At 39.3% G+C, this 25,799-nt stretch overlaps 2 protein-coding genes across 9 annotated transcripts in view; one reads left to right on the forward strand and one right to left on the reverse strand.

The window, feature by feature from the left end:
• Nucleotides 1-25,799, forward strand: part of MIA3 (MIA SH3 domain ER export factor 3) — a 78,718-nt gene that overhangs the window by 48,442 nt on the left and 4,477 nt on the right. For 2 of the 8 annotated variants that reach the window (XM_055084038.1, XM_024130608.3), the window contains 10 exons: nt 1,708-1,809; nt 2,796-2,856; nt 2,959-2,994; nt 3,077-3,144; nt 3,268-3,368; nt 3,539-3,676; nt 4,404-4,472; nt 4,598-4,677; nt 6,414-6,564; nt 7,588-8,621. In XM_055084038.1, coding sequence (XP_054940013.1) covers nt 1,708-1,809; nt 2,796-2,856; nt 2,959-2,994; nt 3,077-3,144; nt 3,268-3,368; nt 3,539-3,676; nt 4,404-4,472; nt 4,598-4,677; nt 6,414-6,564; nt 7,588-7,898 — 1,117 coding nt within the window. In that variant the 3' untranslated portion in view covers nt 7,899-8,621. Of the gene's footprint in view, nt 1-1,707; nt 1,810-2,795; nt 2,857-2,958; nt 2,995-3,076; nt 3,145-3,267; nt 3,369-3,538; nt 3,677-4,403; nt 4,473-4,597; nt 4,678-6,413; nt 6,565-7,587; nt 8,622-11,555; nt 11,840-14,433; nt 15,227-25,799 lie in introns of those variants that run through there. The other 6 variants (XM_055084032.1, XM_055084033.1, XM_055084036.1 and 3 more) reach the window with 6 other exon arrangements.
• AIDA (axin interactor, dorsalization associated) overlaps nt 11,843-25,799 on the reverse strand; it is a 42,809-nt gene continuing 28,852 nt past the window's right edge. The window contains exons 7-10 of the mRNA XM_007107670.3: nt 16,473-16,595; nt 14,356-14,478; nt 12,425-12,542; nt 11,843-12,312 (exon numbers count right to left, since the gene is read on the reverse strand). Of these exons, the coding sequence (XP_007107732.1) occupies nt 12,216-12,312; nt 12,425-12,542; nt 14,356-14,478; nt 16,473-16,595 (461 nt within the window). The 3' untranslated portion in view covers nt 11,843-12,215. The remainder of the gene's footprint in view (nt 12,313-12,424; nt 12,543-14,355; nt 14,479-16,472; nt 16,596-25,799) is intronic.

Genomic DNA, 25,799 nt, shown 5'->3' on the forward strand with positions numbered 1-25,799 from the left:
TACTGAAGCCAGCATGCCTAGAGCCTGTGCTTTGCGACAAGAGAAGCCACTGCAATGAGAAGCCTGCGCACCTCAACAAAGAGCAGCCCCCGCTCGCCACAACTAGAGAAAGCCTGCACGCAGCAGCAAAGACCCATCGCAGCCAAAAAAAAAGAAAAAGGTCTTAGTTCCTTCAAAGGACACTGCATTGCTCATTTGTTACTCCAAGTGCACAGCTCTTTCTAGCCTCAGCCTAAAGCCCAGGGCTTTTACTAGGGTCCCTCTCACTGGTAGCCCTGAGCTCCACTTCATTTTCTATGCAGCCAGGAATATTTTGAAAACTCTATTCAGTAGCCTCCTTATATCTCTACATTGTCTTAAGTGCGTGGGTGAACCTAGGGGAAAAGTGCCTTCTTTTACTAGATCTTGGCCTCATATATTAGCTTACTAGCTAATATATTAGCTTACTAGCTAATATATTAGCTTACTAGCTAATATATTAGCTTACTAGCTAATATATTAGCTCTCTGATGCCTTCAAGCATGTTCTTTATATTTTTGTCGAATGTTCTATTTGTTTTCTGTGTTCTCAGACTAACTCATTCATTCCTGGAAGCAAAATTCTCTCTGATCTTTTTTCAAGACCCAGTTTTCTCACATCTCTTCCTGGGTTAGGGACTGTTCTGTTGTTAGGTACATCGTTTACACTTTAAACTGTGAACTCAGTGTAGGGATAAGTACTTTGCCCATATTTTTATCTTCAGCATCTTACTAGGTAAAGTATATTGTAGCTATTCATAAGACATATGCTGAGTATTGAATGGACAATTACAAAAGAATATACAACCCTTTTTCTCTTTGATTACTGTTTTTACTATAGCTCTTCTGATTATGCTTCTATTTCATAGAAATTGTTTCAGGTTTCTTTTGAATCAGAAGTATGGTCAAAGAAGTACAAGGGTAACAAGAAAATAGCATTTTAAAACCATGTTGCTACCATTGCCATCTCTGTTATAGTAGATTGATATCTTGAGCTCCAAGGTTAGTAGGTTAAAACCAGTTTCCAGTAGATGATACTCTGATTATGGGACAGCTTAGATTCTTTTTCTATCCAGTAGACATGGCCAGTTCTAAGATTTTTCTCTTTCCTTTAATCACAATTCTATTGAAATAGGCAGTAGGAGTTCCACATCTGAAGCGTGGAATTAATCTGTGGTTAATTGCGCAATTAGAAGACGATCTCAAAGGCTTTTGGGGGCTAATTATCATGGTACCAGCCTTGGATTGAGAAACAGTCCTTCCAAGATTGAAGTAAGAGAAGTGATTACAGGTCTTTCCATGGGAGAAATAAGAGCAATAATTATTCCCTGCTCTATCCTAATAAGTTTAATTGTGTTAGGTTGATCAGCCCCGGCTTTCCACATTGAAGTAAAATGAGCTTTCATTGTCTCAAACACAGGAAACTTGCCCATGGGGCACAGAGTGTTTTTTCCATTTGTTTGTTTCATTTACTAGTGAGTAGAGAATTATGAGGAGAAGTTTAAAAACGCAGGTGATTTGCCAACAGGCCAGAGTTTGATTTTTATCCCTAAGTGGCAGGTTTGAATTCCTTCCTATGACTGGTTTGTATGTGTGTTTTAGAGAGGATGGGAAGTAATGACGAGGCATTCAGACAGACGGCTGGGAAAGCAAGAGAAACACTTTCATTTGACAACTGATTTTATCTTAGGAAATTGAGTCAAGAAGAGTATGAGCGGCAAGAAAGAGAGCAGCGGCTGTCAGCTGCAGATGAAAAGGCGGTTTTGGCGGCAGAGGAAGTGAAAACTTACAAGTGAGTTCAGCTTCTGAGGAGGGTGTCAGTGGCTGATGAAACTACAGTTGGCTTAAAAAAAAAACCGTTTTACACTGTGTAGAACAAAATGGCACAGAAGCAGAAATAAGTGGTCAAAACATTTAATTAACATGAGAAAAAATAAATTTTAAGTTAACAAAGGAAAAAGTGTTAAATTAACAAAAATTTCCTTACACCCAATACTGACAAGACTGTAGGGGAAATTGGTTCATGCCAGCAGTTCTGAGTGGTTTTATATATCGGAGAAATCCTTTTTGGAAGGCAGTTTGCTGTATGATGTATTTAAAAACCATTAAAATGATCATGCCGGGGCTTCCCTGGTGGCGCGGTGGTTAAGAATCCGCCTGCCAGGGCAGGGGACATAGGTTCAGGCCCTGGTCCGGGAAGATCCCACATGCCGCGGAGCAACTAAGCCCGTGCGCCACCACTACTGAGCCCATGCGCCTAGAGCCCGTGCTCCACAACGAGAAGCCACCGCAATGAGAAGCCCTTGCACCGCAACAAAGACTAACCCCCACTCGCTGCAACTAGAGAAAGCCCGCATGCAGCAAAGACCCAATGCAGCCAAAGATAAAATTAATTAATTAATTAATTTTAAAAAATGATCATGCAATTTGATAGACCCAGTAATCATAGCTCTGAGAAATTTTCTGTGGATATAATTAAAGGAAGAAAAAGCTTTATGGAGAAAAATATTTATAGCGGGATTGAGAACATATTGAACAGGTAAGGAAATTATAAGGTATCAGTTTAGAATCTCCAGCTATTAAATAATAAGGAAATTATGCAGTGTTTGTTTTGATCACAGTGTACTCTTATTACAGCCATGTAGAATGTGTTTTTATACGTATGGATGAAGTCTGAAAGGGTACAGCTGTAACTGTTAGAGTAAAGGGAACGTGGCGAGATTGTTTAAAATATTATTCAGTTGTGCTCTAAATGATAAAAGCAAGTTTAATTCTTAGGCGGAGAATTGAAGAAATGGAGGAAGAATTACAGAAAACAGAGCGCTCATTTAAAAACCAGGTAATAATTATACTGCCCTACAGCAGCAGACTTCTTTGCTTTCTAATACATATTATTATAATGAATCTCTGAACATATTTTTTGATGTGTTGTCTTTTTCAGATCGCTACTCATGAGAAAAAAGCTCACGATAACTGGGTAAGTTTTTTTTTTTTTTTCTTTTCTTTGTTTTGTGTGTCGTCTACCACAGCTTATTTTGGATATTTTTTTTCTCCAATAGCTCAAAGCTCGTGCTGCAGAAAGAGCTATAGCTGAAGAGAAAAGAGAAGCTGCCAACTTGAGACACAAGTATGTGATTTTAAAACATATTTTCAGTGTGTTTTAGTGTTTCTAAAGGCTGTGCTGTGTGGTATCCAATAAGGAATTAATTTTCTATTTCATATTTAAATCCATTCTTTCTCTATATTCAAGATTACTGGAACTAACCCAAAAGATGGCAATGCTGCAAGAAGAACCTGTGATTATAAAACCAATGCCAGGAAGACCCAACACACAGAACCTTCCACGGAGAGGTAGGGAGCACTTTTAAAGGGCTGCAGTCTATTTTTTGGTGAAAAATGTGTTTAAATTACTTTTTATTTCTGAATATGTGTGTAATATTTATGATGCCCTAGAAATAATCCCAAGAACTTAGGGAAAAAAAGGTTCACTTCAAGTGGTAATTATTGCCCGTTGTCTTCAGGTCCTCTGAGCCAGAATGGCTCTTTTGGCCCCTCTCCTGTGAGTGGTGGAGAAAGCTCCCCGCCACTGACAGCAGACCCACCCGCAAGACCTCTGTCTGCTACGCTTAACCGAAGAGAGATGCCTCGAAGTGAATTTGGTGAGCATTGACGTGTTACCTTGCAGTAAACTGTTTCAAGAGTTTTTTCCTTCTTTGATAATTCTGATGCAAGCAGCAGTTGAGAATTTGGGTCTGTCCAATATAAAGAAGGAAATTTCTTAATTTTGTCTTGGTGGATAAATAGTCTACTTTAGATTTGCTTTAGAACAAAAAGCATTTATTTATTATTACAACAATACTATTTGTCATGTATAAGTATATATATGTAAAACAAATATATAAATATCATTTATTCTTACTGTTGTTTCTTTTCAGATTTTTGCTGTGAAGTATAGGCCTTTATCTTTAAACTTCTGTTGAGTTCCTCTCTTGAATAATATAAAAGCAGCCTTAAAACTATATAATTTATGCAGTGTACATCTGTTTCTCATTAATGTGAAATGCTATAAGTCTGTTTCTAATCATAAATATGTCTATAATACTTGGTAAGATATGGAAGTCAGATTACATATAGACTGCAAAAACAGCCTATACAATTGCCTGTAGCTTGAAGTACCTGACCGGTGCTATTAACGTGCAGGTCTTTTCAATCCAAGATAGTTCTTATTTTAATTCTTTAAGTTTGTGCATAAATTGTTAGTGATTTCTCCTCATACGTATTGGGAGACCCATTTTAAATTTTGCTTTCTGGGTAGAACTGAAACCTGGCCTGTCCACTATTGGTTTCTTCTGAAAAATTCATGCAAGGGCTGTTATTTCTCTCAAGGGTCAGTGGATGGGCCTCTACCTCGTCCTCGATGGTCATCTGAGGCATCTGGGAAACCCTCTGCCTCTGGTAAGGGACCCAAGTGTGTTCGGAGAGTCTCAAATTGTGGGGGAGGTGGGTAGAGGACTTTGTATTCTTCTTCAGAGAGTATACAAGTCAGAATAAGTCCAAATCAGTTCTCTGGCCTCCCACAGATCCAGAATCTGGTGCAGCTCCCATGATGAACAGCAGCTCAAGAAGCTCCTCCCCCTCTAAGGTGACGGATGAGGGCAAGGTAAATTCTGCGGTCATTTTGAATTGTAATTAGGTATTTCAGGAAACATCTAACTTTCTACAACGCCCTCTCTTTGCCTTGTCCATCTCCCTTTTGTGTGTTCTGTTATGTCTACCATCTCATTTACTTTTTGAAAAAGCAGACTGTTCCCCAAGAGCCTGAAGGCCCTTCAGTTCCCAGCATTACGTCTTTGGCTGAGCATCCAGTAGCACTAAGTACTTGTAGGTTGAACTGGGCTTTTTACTTGGTGTATTTCTGGAAAGGATCAGAGGAGCACGACACTGATCTGCTTTGCTTCAAATTGCCTGGCAATACTGACCTTACTGTTGACTTGGAGGTGTTGCTGGGTTGCTGAAGTCTGGTTGGTTGGCTTTTACTCCTTTTTCCTGTTTTGGTTAGGTGATTAATCTCTCTAGAGCATCTGTTGTAATTAACCCTAAAATGTGAAAAGTCATCACTTCAGTTCTGTATTGTGTGCTTCGGTGTTGAGTGCTCTAAGGCAGATCAGTTCATCGTATATTGTGTAAATTCATCATCATTACGTATTTGTTTGGAAGTGTGCTATTTAAGAACATCTGCAGTGGTACAGCAGGCAAGCCCTATTTTGAATAATGTGAAATTACAGATCAGTAACAGAGGATGTTTGCTGTAAGTGAAGTACTGAATAGTGGAGATCTTTAATTACCTGTTGTGCCAGTTCCCAGCAGTAGCCGTAAATTATGTTCACATAAGTGTTTTCTCTTGTAACTTGTGTAGCTGCGACAGCTGGTAAGCCCTCTGATTGTACCTCACAGTGCTTTACTGTGTTGACATCAAGATACATATTTTCATTATTGAGAATTTCCAACGCAGCTTCCGTAGGGAAGGATTGGTCAGCACCTCATAATGTGAAGCACGGTGTTACTGGTGAATGGGGGTAGATGCTGGAGCTGCGCCTGCTGAACTTGGATGTATAACCTTATCTCTGCTGGGAACTACTTGTGAGTCCAGTGCAGGACCCCGGGAATACACATCGCTTGAGAGCTCTTTGTGTCCCAGGGCAGCCATGGCTAAGACCCAAGACCCCTTTGAAGTAGCAGACTGACTTCAGAGAGAGTAGAGCCGCCTCTGATAGCGGGGGCAGAGGAGGAAGAGCATTGGCTTGGAGTTGGGCTGATAGTGGATTCCAGCCCAGCCTCTTACGTGCTCTGTGACCTTCGGCAAGTTGTCTAGTACTCTCTGTGCCTCTGTTCCCTCATGTTTAAAGCAAGGTGAGATCTTATAACACATGAAAGAAAATTGAAGGTACTCTGAATATTAGCTCTTCTTACACGTGTAGAAAATGGATTTTTCATTCCCTTTTGTTCTTTCCACTCTTAATATGGAAAAATGAGCTATTGTGGTGACGGGAGGGAGGGGCTGCCCTAGAAGCAGTTTACGGTGTGTATGGTATGATTGGTAGTTCTTAGTTGGGAATCGCCTCTGTTGATATCCTTTGACAGTCCTCTTGCATCCTCTTCTGTTTGCCCATACAAGCAATAATATGATTATGGTGAAAGTGTTCACTCCTCTGACGTTCTTTGAACCCGCCCGAGCTGTCACTGGGACAGATGGGAGGGGTAGAGTTTTGTTGCCGTAGTTCGCTCTTTGGACAAGCGCCTGACATCTGCTTCATTGGGTTTTAGCTTTTACTGGAGTTGGTGCTTTTTTCTGTCATAGCCAAGCATTTCAGAACTTTCATTACTTCTCCTCGGCAGGTTAATACGGCTGCAAAAGGGCCCCCTCCTTTTCCAGGGGCATCCCTCATGAGCTCCCCCGTGGGAGGCCCTCTACTGCCGCCCATTCGATACGGACCACCTCCTCAACTCTGCGGGCCTTTTGGGCCTCGGCCACTTCCTCCGCCCTTTGGTATGATGACTGAACGGTAGTAATGGACTTGTGAAGTGTATTCATCTTTTCACTCTAATTAATCCTTGATAAAATTTTAACATTTGCTATGCAGGGCTGTGCAATGAAAGGGTAAAGCTGGCTGAGTACATTTGAACTTTTCTGCCAGTTTCTCAGGACACATGGGGTGCTGCATAATCTCGCTGTACTGAGATGGGCAGTAGGTATCTCTTGGAGACAAGGGAAAATGGGCTGTTCATAGAAAGTCAGAAATATTATTTCTGCCTATGTTTCTTGAACATCTCTGGCTACATACTGGGCTCCATAATGGATGGAATTAACTCTCCTCACTCCAAGAGCTTAAGGCATCCTATAGGACACATACATACATTATATACAACATAAAACTTATAATCACCATAATGGAAGTATAAGCAACGGGTCACAGAGTATAAAAGAAGGAAAGATTAATCCATCACTCCCCACCTTGGGAGTAAATAGGAAGGAAATGTTAAAGAGAAGGTAGAATGTAATAGCAACTAGGTAGAATGTTGCTGAATTTAATTAGGTGGAGCTGGAAGGCCTTTCCCAGCTGGGCAGACACCTTGATTTTGATGGCATATGTAGGTCCATGCTGACCCCTGCATGAGTTTTTAATTGCTACAGTAACGGTGGAATTTCCCTTACCAAAATTTACTAACAGTGAAGCCCTTTTTTCATAATCTGTCGTCTTAGTATGTATGATATATAGTACTTCTAAGTACAAGTCAAGCTCTTGTGAGATAAAGACAGCAGAATTGTGTTGTCGAAAAAAACCACAAGCTAGGTAGAGCCACGTTTAAATCCAGCCTGTGTTGCTTCATGGCTGGCTGGCTACAGGCATGTAACTTAAACTTGCTGAGCCTCAGTCTGCCTCATCTGTAAAGTGGGGAGGCCATCACCTGACTTCCAGGGGTATGAGGAATTAAAGATTAACATACATGGAATCATCTAAATTTAGATATGTTCATATGTAGTTACATGACTGAATTTTAATTTTTCCAGGTCCTGGTTTGCGTCCACCACTAGGCTTAAGAGAATATGCACCAGGCGTTCCACCAGGAAAACGGGACCTGCCTCTCGACCCTCGAGAATTCTTACCAGGACACGCACCTTTTAGACCTTTAGGCTCTCTTGGCCCAAGAGAGTACTTTATCCCTGGTACCCGATTACCACCCCCAACCCATGGCCCCCAGGATTACCCACCTTCCTCTGCTGCAAGAGACTCACCGGCTTCCGGCTCCAGAGGTGAGCCCCCGCCTGCCTCTCAGAGCACTAGCCAGGGCTGTTCGCAGGCTTTCAAACAGAGCCCGTAACTGACCTCGGACATTTAGTCTGAGAGAGAGTGGACTGTGCACTGTTCAGGACGGTAGAGGATTTTCACTGGCTTCAAAATCCAAAAGTTGATTTTAAAAGGTTTGTTTTTAGAACTAAGCTGCCCTGGCAGTGTGCATTTTTGAGCCAAACAGTTAAAAAATATCATTTCCCCCCGCCCCAAAATAAAAATCACCTTGTAAGCTGGAGCCTCCTTACAACTTTGAAATGTGCAATAAAGAATACCTGTGTTTTAGTTAATGTAGCATATGTAACTGCTAAATGATTTAGAATGTCGTGAAAAATATGAACATTTCCTGTGGAAATGCTATAAGAACATGTATTTCCATTTATTATCCTATTTTTAGTGTACACCAGTTGAATACAGAGCAACAGTATTTATAAGCTTGATTTTTAAAAAATATCTGGTCGCAAAGACTGTTACGCTAAAAATGTTTACTAAAAGATCACTAAACTTTTATCTCCCCCCTTGCTGAAGTTCTTTGTAGTAATAGTTCATAAAAATTTGGTTATTAATATTTCCCAAGTGTCTGTTGATTGTTTTCTCACGAGACTTGTACCATTTTGCAAACATGTAAACTCAAGCTCCCAAAACTGAAGATGGTGACCTGGCAGCACACTTCCCTGGCTCACCGCTCATGAGTTCAACCTCAAAGTCACCGGGAAGCACCACAACTGATATGTCTTCCTTCTACTTCAAAGAAGTCAGTGGGCCGATTTGGACAGCATTCGCATGCTTTCTTGTGGCTCTGCCTGGTTGAGGATGGTTTTCTGAGTATGAGTTTACATGTAGCAAGAGTTGTTTGGCCTGATGTTCTGTTGCTTTTACCGTTCTTGCGTTAGGGTGCATAACAGAAAAATGAAAGTGATGTGTCATGACCATAAAAGTAAGAAAGTTTCTTTTAAAAAATGTAGAGAGTCTTGTTATTTCTCCTATACCTTGCTGCTGACTTTCAAGGAATATGGCAAAAAAGGGCAAAGAGTAGGTAATGCTATGGGAAAGAATGATTTAGGATTGTGAGGCTTGTAACATGCCCTAGGTCAGCAACCATGGGCTGAACTCAGTTCTTTTTGTTGATTGATCCTATTCCAAAATTCATATTTGAATACTGGCACTTATATTTAAAAATCAGTAAATCTGAGAATCTAGGATTGCATCATACCTGCTGCACCCATTACCGCACCAGGTCTTTTAAACAATGTTTCTAAGAACTAACTCATCAGACGCTTTAAACTATAGTAACTTTGTAGCACATTTCAAGAAGTTTAAGATTTCAATTAAATCAGAATTATAAAAGGTTGATATTGTTGTTCACGGCTAGATCATACTCTCGCATTCTCTGAAGTTCTGTGATGTAACGATACTACTGAAGCCTGCACCGCGACTTGTCACCCTTAGGATATTTAATCCTCTAAGAATACCTTATAAAATAAAGCAAATGCTTCACTGTGAAACAAAATTTTTTCTTTATACTAAACTAAAAGATGCCACTTGAGAAAGATATGGACCGTTGAAAGAAGACAACTCTTCCAAAGTTCATAACGAATACATAAGGAAGGAGTTTTTCAGGAAAAGAGAATTCTATCTCTGTGTCCTGTTTATTATCAAGAGTAGAAGAAATTTAAGAGGAAAACTCCATAGTTAACAGCATAGGTTATTTTTAACCAAGTAAAATAAAAAGATTAAGTCACAAATACAGCTTTTGAGTATATCAATCTCTTCAGGACGTGAAATAATGGTGAAGTTAAGATAATTTCAAATTTTAAATAGTATTTAAATATCGATTACACCAGTTAGGAAGGTAATGTAGTAGCAAAGGTAAATTAAATCTATTTCAACAGCAAATCCTGGAGTCTTTTTCTTTTTTTTTTAACCTCTAAAGCCTTTTTGGTGTTTATTCTGTGTTTCATATCGAGAAGTCGTCAGTCAGTCAGTTGTACAGAACTGCCACCTGTGGCTTAGCCGAGCGGCCCCAGACTTGCCGTCCCTGCCGCCTTTCAGAGCCCTCTGTTTGCACCCCTTCGGCAGCCCAGCCCAGGCAAGCCGCCAGTTTGGAGGGGGTGTGGGGGGCATCACCCTCAGGCACATCAGCCCCGACTAGCTTGAAAATTACACGTGTCAGAAGTCGTCTCCAGCTAACTGACTGACTGACTGTCTTTCTGGGCTTAGTTGCCAAAGTCATCTCAGTTATGGAGCAGCAGCGTTTCAGCCCGGAAGTCTGCTGTAGTTGCGGTTACTATTCAATGGCTGATCTTTTCATCAAAAAGTAAATAATTGGTGGGATGTGGAGTATTCTGTGTCTACTGCTTCGAGACAGTCGCTCGTTTTGTTATTTCCTTCAGGTCTGAATTACACAGCTAAGCTAATCAATCAATCAGCGGTGTTCGATTTAAGCTTCTTTAACACTGATGAAAGGCATCTGTAGTGCATCTAAACCATACTTTTGTGAATGACAGCAGACGTGACATAAACTATCATCACCTGGATATACATGTCTTTGGTGTATGAGAAAAGAGAAAGAGCAATGTATCAGTTTTGCTACATTTTAATGGTAGGTTTTTTAAGGGATTATTTTTAGGTCTTGTCAGCAACATCAAACAAAAGGTACTGAGTACTCCACAGGGTACAGAGCGCTGCCAAGCACCTTAGAAAATGTACGTGACATGGAGAACATGTGGTTCTTGCCCCCTGAGGAGCTTACAGTCTGGGGGGTCGGCGGGGGGCTTGACAACTCACAGTCTAAGAGTTGAGTGAACGACAAAGTAATTTATTAAGGCAAATTCCTCATCCCCTCAAGCTACTGTGGATGGAATCATCTGGAATTAAACTAATCAAGAGGGAGGCAAGACTAAATTGGGTTGAGAATTCTTCAGGCTCATATAGTTTTTGTTAACACCATCATAGTAAACAGAACTGACCTAACAGACAACTGAAAGTGGAGACCAGATCTCTTGAAGTGCAAGGGCTAGAACTTAATTGTGGTTACTTATTTTAAAAAGCAAACATACTGAACGGTATTGACTAGGCTTATTACACGAGTTTAAAAATAGGCCAAGTACTGGCACTGCGTTCCCCTCGTGCTAGCATTGGTCATTTAAAATAGTGAATATTAAATATGTGGGCTCCACATCTAACCCACAGAATGCCCACCCCAAGTCTTAAATGTTCTGTGTATCAAATATCCACCTCGTGTGTACTATGAAAGTTTTATTTATGCCCCATTATTAAGTCAAAAGAATGTAAATAGTCAAATCATAAAAAGCTAATGACCTGCATATTTCCATATGGATGTCAGTATATCTACATAGGAAATAAATGGCAATCCTATCTACCTATATAAAAAAAAAATAGAATATCTCCAGATTTGCATACTCATCACTATAAGAAGAGGTATGCAGGTTTTAAGGTTTCACAATCAGTTGTCAGAAAAACAGCAGTTATTCCTGCGGTATCTTGTTAGCATCTGACTCAAATTATTTTTAGATTACACGATTTAGAAGACATTATAAACCCACCAAGAATTTGTAATTATTCTGAGATGGTTCCATCACTAACCCCAGAATCACTGTCAGAAAGAGTTAACGATGTGATGTAGAAAAAAGCTAATCAACATGACTAAAAATATGCTCACTTTCAGAAAAACGATCCGGTCATCTGGAAAAATCACAACTACCACCTGCGAACACGCCCGTACAGGATACTGATTTGGCCAAGGCACACTATTTCTAAGCAGGAGAACCATGAGATCAGGGTGAATCAAGGCCGTCTCCGAGGAGCAGCCTATAAGTTTCCAGACTGACCTTGGGCAGCATAATTGGTCCAATTCCCCTCAAAGCAGTTTCATACTATCCTACCCACATCAACCCAAAGTTTGACGTTAACTCGAAAAACCGAAGAGCATATTGGAGCAGAAGTGGACAGGTCTGTAAACTCTAGCACACTCTTATTGCTGTATTAAGTGTGAAGGTGAGCACATTCCACCCACAACAGTGTCGTTCCAGGAAGCAGGGCAGGAGCAGTGGCAAATTAGAAAAGAGGCTATTCATTGCACAATTAATAGAAAAGCGAAAATGTTTCAAGATCTACAATAAGCCTGTATCCAAAGGAGTCTTTTACATCAGTGATGTGCTGAACTTTGAATTCAGTGCTCCAGCTTTGTAAAATGGACTCACTCTGGCCTGCTGGCCTGGGTACGGCTTGCTTCCTGCCTGTTGAAGGGCGAATGTGCTACACAGAGCTAGGATGGTTTCTACTGAGTGGTGAGATTCACAGAAGTTCCAGGGTATTCATGTCAGGATCATTCCTTGTGCAAAGTTTGATGCAGATGAAGATAAAGTGGTTTCTTGGTCAATAATTGCAATTTCTTTCTTTTAAAGTCAGTGGGTTTCTTGTATCTGTAACCACAAGAGAAAAACCATTGATAACTGACCTATTCTAAGGTTACATATTAAGAAGAGAGAGTAGTCACCATTAAATTAGTGCTAATTCTGTGTATGCATCACTTACAGTTCTATTACAATTGGCCCAGGTTTAATTTCATCCATCTCCATGAAAGCAAAGCACTTGGTGCTGGTAAACCTTTTCTTAGGCTTGTAGTGTTTGAATTCAAAGAAAATAGCTGCACCTAAGGAATCAGAGCAAAGCAGATTAGCCACAGACAGCACATTTCTAGTGTCAATAAATTTTCTTTGATCACCAGAAGCCTATGAACAAGCAACAATTGTCATAATTTTACAAAGTAACCTCTGTCAAACAGTCTCTCTGATGATACGACTGACTATGGTTGTCACCCCAAAACTCGTCTGTACCTGAATGGAGGGACATGTCTCCGTATCATCCTATTCTACAGAGCAGAGCAAAGCTTCCTGAGCCAGAATGACTCAAGAATGTAAATAAGTTCATCCACAGGTAGAATTATAAAATATTAAGAACAGAAAATACTAAATACTACCAAAAAAAACCCGCAGAAAATACCTGTTAAGTATTAACATTACTCATAGAAACGCATTAAGTAGAAAACGCATGTTTTAAGAGTTCATAAAAAAATCCAAACTTAAATCGTTTCTCGAAACAAAAACTCAAAAATTCAGTTTTTGGGAGTTTGAAGTTTGGAGTCTGAACAACAGCTGGTTCCGTTTTTAAATGTTAACTGCTTCCTAATACCTTTCTCAGTGTCCAAAGCCCTGTTTTGTTTTTCCTGGAATGACATGGGCTTGTGTGAAGACAGCGCTACGCAAGACGAGGGCTTAGAGAGCACGCCTATCCCACCCCTCCCCCAGTGAACAAGTGGTGATGAAACATGTAGATAGTTTTCTCTCCCCAAAGCCCAACAGATAAGCTCTCTCCACCTCCCCACAGAGAAAAGCTAAAAGCAGAATAATAAATCGCCTCATCTGTGTAGCCAAGAACAATTAATTTCTAAAGAAGGCAAGGAAAGAGACAGAAGGACGTCAGGTTCTCCCTGTTAACTGGCTCCTTATTAACAAAGGCTTAACCAGAGCGGTACTGGATCGTCCTTTGCTTTTAAAGACAATTAACATACATCTAATACGTTCACTGATGACAAAACTCACAAGTGACTAGAAGTTTAACAATGTTCAGAAATGTGTGCGCAGCCCTGGCACCTGGGTCCAAATGGAGCGCTTCACATGTCAAGGAAGGAAAGAAAAGCCGATCACTTAGGAGACAAAGGGATGTGCGTGAGGGGAGAGATGGGCGTATTTATTTATTTACTTGCCGAGCCACGTGGCTTGCGGGATCTTAGTTCCCCGACCAGGGATTGAATCTGGACCCCAGCAATGAAAGTACCAAGTCCTAAGCACTGGACCGCCAGGGAATTCCAGAGATGGGCATATTTAGCATCTGCTACCAACACACACGAAAGGATTACAATTGTTAGGTTACCGGTGACCTCGGTCCCCAGGTGTATGACCCTGCCATGTCCACAAAAGAGTAGCTTCTCTTCTCCCTTCCACCGCAATAATAGAGGCATTTTATTATTTAAAAACCTCATAGATCTTTAAGATAGCAGATCACATTTCTTAGTCTCTTCAGCTATGGAACCCATCTCCTTGTCATCGTGATTGTGTCTGAGGTCTGAATAAATGTGAAAATAAAGTCACATTTGAAAACAGCATTAAAGTCCAAATATGATACCATCATTTTAAGGAAGTTAAGAAAGTTTTATTATTCATCTGCATCATCTGTAGATAATATATTTCCTGCACTGCTGGTATGCACAGCTCTATACTTCATGGCATTTATAAGAAAGGACAAAATGTAAAATGAGAATAGCCTAGAAAGATTAACTGAAATGCTTATAAACATAAAGTATACTCATTAGCATTAGTCTCAGTTAAAATGACAGTCACTGTACATAACAGATTCAAAGCTGGAGAATAAAGAGTCAAATTCTGAATATAGTTTGCATCACAAACCTTTGGTTAATTTTTCAACGTGCTTCTGGAGCTCAATGTCCACATTAAAATGAACATACGTATCTTCTTTTCTTGAAGCCACGGGAGTATCCTGCACAGGAGTTAAATCTATGCCATTCAGATCTAGAGAGGAAAAAACAGTTTCTGCTTCGAGCCTTCAAATACAGACTTAAAAACTGCAAGGGAACTGCAAAGGGCTGTGTTTCCTGAAGAGGCAAAAGCCGAGAGGAGATTCTGAGGCCAATAAAGACCTATGTCTGGGGTGAGCAGGTACCTGAAGGCGGCTGGTTTCCAAGGTCATGTGGAGGGCACGGAGTAGAGAGGGCGGGAGACCCCCATGGATAGGAGAAGGAAGCCTCCTTACACATCACAAAATTGGATCCTTACTAGCTAAGAGGTGTCTTCTGAGGACACAGGCCAGTATATCTTTGTGAATTACATTTGGGGACGTAATATACCACAATGGCGCTCCTACCCCTATTTCCCAACCTTGATCGGGTGCATGACACGGAAAGGCCTATAAATCTAACATTATCAGAATTCCCCTGCTGTATTCAAGTCAGAGGACCAAACAATGGACACGACAGCTGCCAAGGAAACCTTTCCATGAATGAACACTTCTTACATATATTACTTAAATTCTGGTTCTATTTGCTATACGTAAGCTGATTTACAATAACCAGATGGCACACTATGTATGGTATACTGCTGTAATTTCTGGAGCCAGGAATCATCCAGTTTAATTCAACACAGACTCATTTAATGACTACTCAGTGTTCATGTATTATTCAACAGACCCATCTTAGGGACCTTAAAGCAAGAGAGTATGTTTGATTACTTCAGTTCCTAAAGATATTTAAATAAAACATGTTTCAGTTCAACCATATGCAGAGGTAACATAATATCTACATTTCATTACATTTTTTTTTATTTTACAGTGTTCGTTCCTGAATGAGAGATGTAGTTTTGTGAATGGCCTATCAAACAATGTAGGGTATTAAAGACTTTCCAGTAGACCATGGATTTGAGAACCAGTAACATCAGAAGTTAAAGTATCACAGCATTAGTGCTATGGATCATGGTCTCTCCATGTTAAAATTTTTGTCTGTGGCCAAAATCCTTTTTCTTTTATTTGGTACTAATGAACCCATGGGTCTGGATATTTCTATGATCGGTAAAAGTTCCCTCCATTTAATTTCAGTCCATACCTGTTTGTCTCAAACTGCAGGTTTATTAACTGTAGACTGGATTAACTGTGCAGTTATTTCTGAATAATAGTATGACAACTTCATCTTCAATCACCCAATAATTATTTTCAAAAGACTGTTGAGTGCTTTACAAATAAAGTGCTGTATAAAATGCTTGGCAACAACAAAACAATTCAATCACTGTGGCTTCCCTCTTAAACCAATGACCAAAAAAGTTGTTCTCAAGGAAAAAAATGGTTTGCCATTGAATAGAAAAAAACAAATCCTAAGAGTAATCATGCTTAATAATGACGGTAACATAGTTAAGTATAAGAAATACATCACTCGTCTAATGTCCCACAGGATTATGTTCAGGGCGTGGATGTTTATGGACGTGTCCTATTTCCCTGTCTCCACTCATGATTAATTGAAGGCCCGATTCTCATCCACCTCTGCACAGCTGTCCTATGTACAAACCTCTCTTGGACAGGAACGAGAGGACCTGAAGTGGAGGGGTGGGAAAACAGGAGAACACTGGGCTTTGCAAAGAAAATCACACACCCTTGGAAGGTGGGGGACATTTTTCTAACCTGTTTTCTGAAGGATGCATCTGCTGTTAAAGACAGTGTGTCTGTCTAGTCAGCACCCTTGATGGAATTTTAAGAGTAAAAAGATATACACAAAGAAAAAACCAAAAGCAAATATGAGTGTAAGTTATGGATAGGAAAGTATTTTTAGTAAATCTCTCAGAAATGTTTGGTGAAGGAATGATGACCACCTCTTCCCAGGGATTTTGCCTCACTGTAAAATCAACTAAAATAAGTTGTCACAGATATAAAACATCCCCTCCCTCTCCCCACCAAAAAAGTTCCAAATGAGAAGCAACATTATAAAATTCCCCAGAGGGAAGATAGATATACAGTTATTTACCTTTTACACTAACTGTGATATAGGGATCAATGCATTGCCCAGCGTCTTTCAGGCCAATTTTCTCAATTCTGATAGTGAGTAATGTCATTCCTGGTTCTGATGGCAACCTTGGTAATAAAGTACCTGGCAACGGAGAAACAGCAATAAAAACGAGCTCCACCAATAATTTCAAAGTAAATATTTGAACAACATAGAGAAGATATAGCTTTGCTCTTAACTGGCTTAGTAACTAGCCAGGCATCATTTTGGTTTCCAAAACTTCCAGACACTTGATGTTATTCTTCTCAGACAAATGCTTAATTAGACACAAGATACATCTACACTTCCATACTTCATATTCAACACTAAAGCATAAATTACCAACTCAAGTTTGTTAAAATTCCAATCCAGGAAGCCCAATTACAAATTACCAGGTAATTGAGAATGTACATAATATATATGCTTCACATTTACTCCTATATAATATACTCCATATCTCAACATGAAGTGGTAGAACAAGGACACAAAAAGCTTTATAAACATTTGTTACGTATTTCTAAAGTTTGAAAAATTTAATACCAGAATCAATCAATAAATCTTTCAGCTACTATTAATCTTTCAGGAAATAATGTATAACTTAATATTTATATATTTAATTGAATAACTTTACAGTGTAATTTCCCACTCCCTTCTTCATCCTATTCTGTATGATCTATCCTCTCAGAAATCAGTCCTACTGAGAATGCCACATAAAACCACAAGAGTAATTGTATATTTCAAATCTTTTCCATAGATCAATTAAATTTTTTAAAAACTGAAAAACCACCCAGAACCACACAAAAGCATTCCCCACCAAGAAAATGACATGAAGAAAGAAATCGACTGTACAGTTTGTTCATTTATTTCAAATAATCGACGAAGAACAGATACAAACAAAAGTTGATTTTAATTTAATATGTATATAGTACCACAACTTACAGAATCTAACATTTATAAAGGACTTTGGTTGACACTCTTCAAGTTTCTATCCAACAATGTGTTATTCTACTTTTAATGAGGAAGTATTTGGAGTACATGAATCAATCAACTTACCATGTTCGAAATATATTATCAATACATTTAACTGACTGCAAACGTGCTTGAGGGAATTTTAGGGGGCAATGAAAACGTTCTCAAATTGGATCACACTGATAGAGGCACAACACTACAGATTTATCAAAAGTCATTGAATTGTACACTTAGAATGAGTGAATGTTATGACGTTAAAATTACCATAGAAATCCAAGAGTCTTAACTGGTGATACCTGTTAAAAATTTTTTTTGACTAATGACAAGGTAGAAGTATAAAAAGCAGAAAAACCAAAATGGGACATTCAAAGCAGTATTTAATACTGTTTCAAAATTAACATTACTTTTTCACATGAAATATTTTGCCATATTTCAACACATTTTCAATTTTCACAAGTTTTCTTACATTAAAGATAAAAGGTCTTTACTGCACCCACTGTCTATTCTTTAAAAAAAATTTAAATTGTGAACCTAACACATATTCAGAAAAGCAAATAAAACGAGTGTACAGCTTAATGAAATGCCGGAAAGCAAGCATCCATGTAACCACCAATGAGGTCAAAAAATAAAGCATGACCTCAGGAGTTCCCTTCTATCCCCACCCAACGCTCTTCTGAATTCCTCCTCACTACCCTGGCTTTTAAAATCACTACTAAAAAGCATCCCTGTATAATTATGTTTTGCCTGCTTTTGAACTTTAGATTTATCCAATTGTTGTCAGTTGCTGTAATTTGTTCATTTTTATGATTGTCCAGAATTAGTATAGTATAGAGGTTGTACAAATATACCAGTTTTTGCATCCATTCTTCTGTTGACAGGCATCTGAGTTGCTTCAAGTTTTTGGAAATTGTTAACAATGCTGCTGTAAACATTCTTGGATACATGCTCTGCTCCACCTAAGCACACATTTCCCAAGGGAGGACTTACTGAGTCACATGGTGTATCATCTTCATGTTTGCTATGTAATTATAAACTATTTTCCAAAGTGGTCATGTCAATTTCTACTCCCAGTACAATCTCCATTGCTCCACATCCTCACTAGCACTTGGGAGTTGTCAGATTCTTCTTTTTGGCCAATTTAGGTGTAGAGAAATGCCAATCTAGTCTTAAACTCATTTTGCCAATGATTAATGAGTTGAGCACCTTTTCATTTAAAAATAAGCATTTGTATTTCCCTTTTCCTGAAGTATCTATTCAATTATTTTGCCCACTTTACTACTGAAATGCTCACCTTTAAAAAAATATATATTATTTATTTATTTTGGCTGCGCTGGGTCTTAGTTGCAGCATGCAGAATTCTTAGTTGCGGCATGCATGCAGGATCTAGTTCCCTGACCAGGGATCAAACCCGGGTCCCGTGAATTGGGAGCGTGGAGTTTTACCCACTGAACCACCAGGGAAGTCTCTGAAATGTTCACCTTTTTCTTACTGATTTGTAGGAGTCCTCTAATATTTTGACATAAGCTTTTTGTTAGATACATGTTTTACAAATAATTTCTCAGTGGTTTTCCTTCTTTTAAAAAAATCTGTACAGTGAAGGGTAACATATTAAAACGTGTACAAATTCTAGGCACAGCTTAATGAATTTTCACAAAGTGAACACACCTGTGTGACTAGCACCATATCCAGGAAAGAAAGATACTACCAGCATACTAGGAGCCTGACTTGTGCCCCCAACACGCACCCAAATCACTCTCTCTCCCGAGAGATAACAGCTATCCTTGACTTTTAATACCAAGATCAGTCTTTGCAAGTTTAGAATGCCTTTTCTGTTTATGGTGTCTTCTGATTATGGTAAATTCTTAATGTTAACGTATTCAAATTTCTCAATCTCTAAATTCCTTTATAGTCAGTGCTTTCTGTATCCTATTCAAGAAATCTTTCCCCAAGGTCATGAAGGTATTCTTGTAAGAGCTTTTTTGTTTTGCCATTCACATTTCATTCTATAATCCACACAGAATTAACTTTTGGCTATGGTGTGTGGTAGGAGCCCAATCCCATTCTAATCCACATGGACACTCAATTGTCCCAGCACTACTTACTTAATAGACTGTCATCTCACCCATGTATCTGCAGTGGCATTTTGATCATAAATCAAGTGTGGGTCTGTTTCCGGGCTCCCCATTCTCTCACTGGACTATTTCTTAACCCTTGCACCACTACCGTGAGTGTCTTGATTACTATAATTTTACAAAAAGTCTTGACATTCGGTAAAGCAAATTCGCCCGCCTTGACATTATTTTTCAAGAGTCTTAACTACTTTTAGCCCTTTGCATTACCATGTAAATTATAACACAACAGCTGTCAAGTTCTTAAAAAAAAAACAAAAAAACCCAAAACATCAAATAACAAAAAAACACTGTTGGGACTGCAGTGAAGTTCAGATCAATTTTAGAAACAGTCACATCTTTACAAATTGCTTCTTCTAACCCATGAACTGGAATATATCTCTCCATTTATTTAAGACTTAATTTCTCTCAATAAAGTTTTACTGCTTTCTTCACATGGGTCTTATACTTCTCATTGGATTTATTAAACTATATTGATATTTTCTGATATTATTATAAATGTTATTTTCTAAGCAACTGTTGATTGTTTATAGATAAAATCAATTCTTTTTTGGTACATAATTTTTAAAAAATCAAGGTACAATTCACATACATTAGTTTCAAGTATACAACATAATGATTTGATATTTGTATATTGCAAAATGATCACAATAAGCCTATAGAATCCATTCTTAAGTACAGATTTTACATCCAGGAACCATGCTAAACTCTCCTACTATCTCTTTTTTTAAATTAAATTTAATTTTATTTATTTACTTTTGGCTGCATTGGGTCTTCGTTGCTGTGCGCAGACTTTCTCTAGCTGTGGCGAGCGGGGGCTACTCTTCGTTGCGGTGCGCGGGCTTCTCATTGCAGTGGCTTCGCTTGTTGCGGAGCACGGGCTCTAGGCGCGCGGGCTTCAGTAGTTGAGGCTCGCGGGCTCTAGAGCGCAGGCTCAGTAGTTGTGGCCCACGGGCTTGGTTGCTCTGCGGCATGTGGGATCCTCCCGGACCAGGGCTCGAACCTGTGTCCCCTGAATTGGCAGGTGGATTCTTAACCACTGGACCACCAGGAAGCCCCTCTCTTACTATTTCTAATTATTTACCTATAGGCGCTTTTGCATGTTCTACACACATATTCATAACATCTACAAATAATTTTTATCTTTTACTTCTGTTTTTGGTCCTAGTGCACTGATGAAAAGAGGTCATAGTAGGCACTATGTCTTGTTATTAATCTGAAAAGGAATGCTTCAAGTATGATTTTGGCTCAAAGCATCCCTTAGAGAACACCCAGAGAACTGTTCTGTTCTCAGTCTGCTAGAATTTTTAAAAATCAGGAAGAGATTTAGAATTTAAACCTTTCTGCATCTATTCAGAGGATTATGAGATTTTCCTCCTTAATCTGCTAATGTGAATTGCCTTGATCTATTTTACTTATTGAACAATATGTTCTGAAAAATCATCAGTTCATGGAGATTTTCCTGATTATTATCTATAGTATTCTATAGTATATTCAGCCAACCTACATATGGCAGTTAGGTTGTTTCTAATATTTTATTATTACAGATTATACCATAATAAACAACCTGGCGTATATGCAAATATTTTCTTCTTATTATTAGAGGTGTATCTTGAGAATAAATTCCTAGAAGTGAGATTGTTGGGCCTAAGAGTAAATGTGTACTTCTGCTGTTAATGTTAAATATTGCTGAATTCCCCTCCAAAGGGACTGTACTATTTTGTATTCCTACCAGTGATGAATGAGCATCTGTCACAGCCTAAGCAACAGTAGTAGTTTTAATTTGCATGTCTCTTATTATAAGTTGAGTATCTTTTCATATGTTTAAGGGCTATTTGTACATCTTTGTGTGTCTGTATGTACGTGTGTACTGTCTGTTCATGTCTTTTGCCCAGTCTTTTAACGTGCTTGCTGGTCTTTGTTGTCACAACTTAAAATTTTTATTTATATATTAAGGATGTTAGCCCCTTGTCTTTTTTACTTTGACTATGGCTTTCCTTGACAGTCAAAAGGTGATTTCTTATCCAATATTCAAAGTCAATGATATGAGACTATGTTTTTCCCAAGTGAACATTAAAACTGGTTTCTACCTTTGGATGAATCAGTTCATAATCTATAACTGTCTAGCTCTTTTAGTTGAAATGAATGAATGGGATGACATTTCTTTCCTCATTAGCAGCAAACCTTTTTGCCTCAGACCACACTAAAATCTATTCTAACTACTAAATATATTTCGAACAATTCAATACAAAGGCAGTGATTTCAAGCTGCAAGTTAATTTACTCAGCTTCATTATTCTATAATTCAAGGTAGCATGAAAACACTCCATCATGAAGGTTCAGTTTCACCCTCATTACATCTATTAAAGAGTATCTGCAAGCTGACTATAAAATGAAGACTACAAATGATATAAAAAGGTGAATATTCAAGGTATTTCATGATGGTTTCCAATGTGCTCTCTCCCTGTATGACCAACTCCTACACACTCGGAGTCTCAGTTCAGGCTAGATTCCCTGTGCTGAACTCCCTTAGCCTTTTTTTTTTTTGCTCATCCATAATACACTGTGCACATCTCTAACCATAATTATGTACTGTTGGCTTTGTCTTGTTGACTACATAGTAAGCTTCTTGAAAGACAAATCTGGGTAACCACTCATTTTTTTATTGTTTGGCATTAGTAATAACCAGATCCTTTTTGAATTAATGTATTGTTGAATAAATAAATGAATTTCACAGCTCTAAAGGTTATATTATGTTCTAGTAAACAAATGGCTAGATAATATATATGTGTATCGATGCACTGTCTTATATGACATGTGTGTGAAAGAAGATAAAATACTAGCATAATACCATACCACCTGCAGCTCCTGGGTTAGATGAGAAAGGTAGCATGTTTGTGTATCAAAGGTAAAACCATATGATAATCAGAAATCAAAGCACTACATTAAAAGATTTCTAAATGAACAATAAAAATATTCAACTATACAAAGTAACAGGAGAACAAGCAACTACACTTGTAAAACTTGAAGACTATAATCAGGATAAGAAAAGAAATTATCATACATGATCTGGTATAGACTAAGCTTTTCCAGCTAGAACTAAATAATTTGCTATTAAATCTAGAGCAAGGATCAAAAATAACAAATGTTGGGCTTCCCTGGTAGTGGTTGAGAGTCCGCCTGCCGATGCGGGGGACACGGGTTCGTGCCCCAGTCCGGGAAGATCCCACATGCCGCGGAGCGGCTGGGCCCGTGAGCCATGGCCGCTGAGCCTGCGCGTCCGGAGCCTGTGCTCCGCAACGGGAGAGGCCACAGCAGTGAGAGGCCCACGTACCGCAAAAATAAATAAATAAATAAATAAAAATAACAAATGTTCTTCTATGTGGTAGCACTGCATAAACAACAGATAATTAATGCTTACAGAACACTTAACTACGTGCCAGGCAACATTCTAATCCTTTATATGTGTCAACTCATTTAATCCTCACAATAATTCTATGATATAGGTGTTACTGTCAGTCCCATTTAGTTAGTAGAAGGTGAAAACTGGGGCACAGAAAAGTTAGGTAACTTGCTCATTATCACACAGCAGTCTGACCCTACTGCCATGTCCCATTTGCCACTTTTGTAATTTAATTGCCCACAAAGCCTAAAAAGGACCTGCAGGATAATCTGCGTCTCAAGGTCCTTAACGTAGTCCCTTTGCCATGTAACATACATGCTCACAGGCTCTGGGGATTGGAATATGGATGTCTTCGGGGGGCCATACAGCTAACTGCCTAAACCAGGATTTCTCAACCAGGTTTCCGCAGAATCCTAGGGGTGTGCTGGAGCTGTGGCTAGGAGCTCCACAAAAGAGAGTGATTAAGAAGGAATAAACACCACCTGAACTTTGTGCGCTGAGCAATGCGTGTTCACTGTGATGGACAGAGACTGGGCAGTCCCTACAGCACCTCTATTACTGGTCGCTGAGCCTCATATGGCAATGGGCAGCAGGACCACGTTCATCTGGTTGGATCCATTTTTAGTTTTTCATGTGAGAAAGGAGCAGCCACTGGCAGCTGGTAAGCCCTACAGTGCATGGAGGAAGGCAGCCCGGTGCTGTCAGCCTCTTCTGATTTACCTGCCCTACCTCCCCAGTGTACCACCAACTGGAGCAAACGTGTCCTTACTGCTGTCAAAGAAAACTGGGGGGAATTATTTGATTCAATGTGGCTTCTGAAGAAGAGGTATGAGTTAGGAGAGGAGGATTCCAAACCTAAGCCTACAGATGATTCTGGTAAGGTAACAATGAATCACAAGCTCCAGGGTCATTTTACTGCACTAGGGCAACAGGGGACACACCAAAGTCCACCTTGATGATGAAAACTATTTATCAATATGTTGTATTTGGACCAGTAATCCAAGTTGTCCTATTCCATAGTGCATCAACTGTAGAAGACAATTTATGAATGCAGCTATGGCTCCAGAAACATTAAAAAAATCACTTAACTACAAATCACAACCATTGACAAGGTGCTAATATTTTGAGGTTCTAATAGCCATTTAAAATAGAGTAAAGGGAACCCTCTTGCACTGTTGGTGGGAATGTAAATGGATACAGCCACTATGGAGAACAGTATGGAGATTCCTTAAAAAACTGAAAATAGAACTACCATATGACCCAGCAATCCAATACTGGGCATTGACCCTGAGAAAACCATAATTCCAAAAGAGTCATGTATTACAGTGTTCACTGCAGCACTATTTACAACAGCCAGGACATGGAAGCAACCTAGGTGTCCACCAACAGATGAATAAGATGTGGTATATACAATGGAATATTACTCAGCCATAAAAAGAAACAAAATGGAGTTGTTTGTAGTGAGGTGGATGGACCTAGAGTCTGTCATACAGAGTGAAGTAAGTCAGAAAGAGAAAAACAAATACCGTATGCTAACACATATATATGGAATCTAAAAAAAAAAAAAATGGTTCTGAAGAACCAGGGGCAGAAGCGGAGGAGCAGCCGCAGCCCCGTCCTTCACCTACAACTCCCCTGTTCCAAGGGAAGCTGATAACACTGCAGAACCTAACGTAGGGAGGATCTCCTCGCATGGACTGGTTGGTTCTTTGTATGGGGCCAAGCCACTCTGGAAGAGAGAGCTTTCGGAGAACCAGACTAGGAATGGACCGCCAGCCCAGAGACCAGGAGTCTGTGTGTTAAGTCCACAGAAGAAAACAGAGGTTACAGGGAAACTGAAGTCAATGAAATCCTTTAAGACTCTGTCCTCACATGATTTTTCTTCCTGGTCTAAAACGAAAAATGGCATGATGGTCTTTGTTCCAAAACAGTAGTGTATCATCACCTAGACAAGACTCCTAAAGAGGCAATGCCTTTTGGATAATTACTGAGGATTATATCTTTTGAAAACACTGTGATTTGAGTTTGCTTATTAAGTAACTTTATTTGCTTGACGTTTTATGTGATATTGTACAGATGTTCCCACGGGCGTTGGTTCTAAAATAAGAGGTGAGTTGGTCCTTATTTTGCCTTAGTGCTTCGGAAATTAAACATCACTAACAAGGAGTATGTTAATTTTTTATCCACACTTAGAGCAGAGTTCAATCAGGTGTCCAAAATATAGGCTAAGCAATATCATATATATGTGATAATACATATAATCTTGTTAGTTTTCATTGCTTTAAATTTATAATACCTATAACTAAACTCACATATCTAGTACTATTGACACAGATTCTCTGTCATCCAAGTTTCTTTTTTTAATTAATTAATTTATTTATTTATTTATTTAGGCTGTACTGGGTCTTAGTTGTGGCATGTGGGCTTCTTAGTTGCGGCATACGGGTTTCCTAGTTGCAGCATACGGGTTTCCTAGTTGCGGCATGCAAATTCTTAGTTGCAGCATGCATGCGGGATCTAGTTCCCCAACCAGGGATCAAACCCAGGCCCCCTGCATTGGGAGCACGGAGTCTTACCCACTGGACCACCAGGGAAATCCCTGTCATCCAAAATTTTTTAAGTGCACATTTCTTTGTGTTGCTAAAGCATGATAAAAAAAAGGACAGGGCTTCCCTGGTGGCGCGGTGGTTGACAGTCCGCCTGCCGATGCAGATCCCACATGCCGTGGAGCGGCTGGGCCCGTGAGCCATGGCCGCTGAGCCTGCGCATCCAGAGCCTGTGCTCTGCAACGGGAGAGGCCACAACAGTG

This window comes from Physeter macrocephalus, chromosome 4 (genome assembly GCF_002837175.3).
Source record: "Physeter macrocephalus isolate SW-GA chromosome 4, ASM283717v5, whole genome shotgun sequence".
Taxonomy (NCBI): domain Eukaryota; kingdom Metazoa; phylum Chordata; class Mammalia; order Artiodactyla; family Physeteridae; genus Physeter; species Physeter macrocephalus.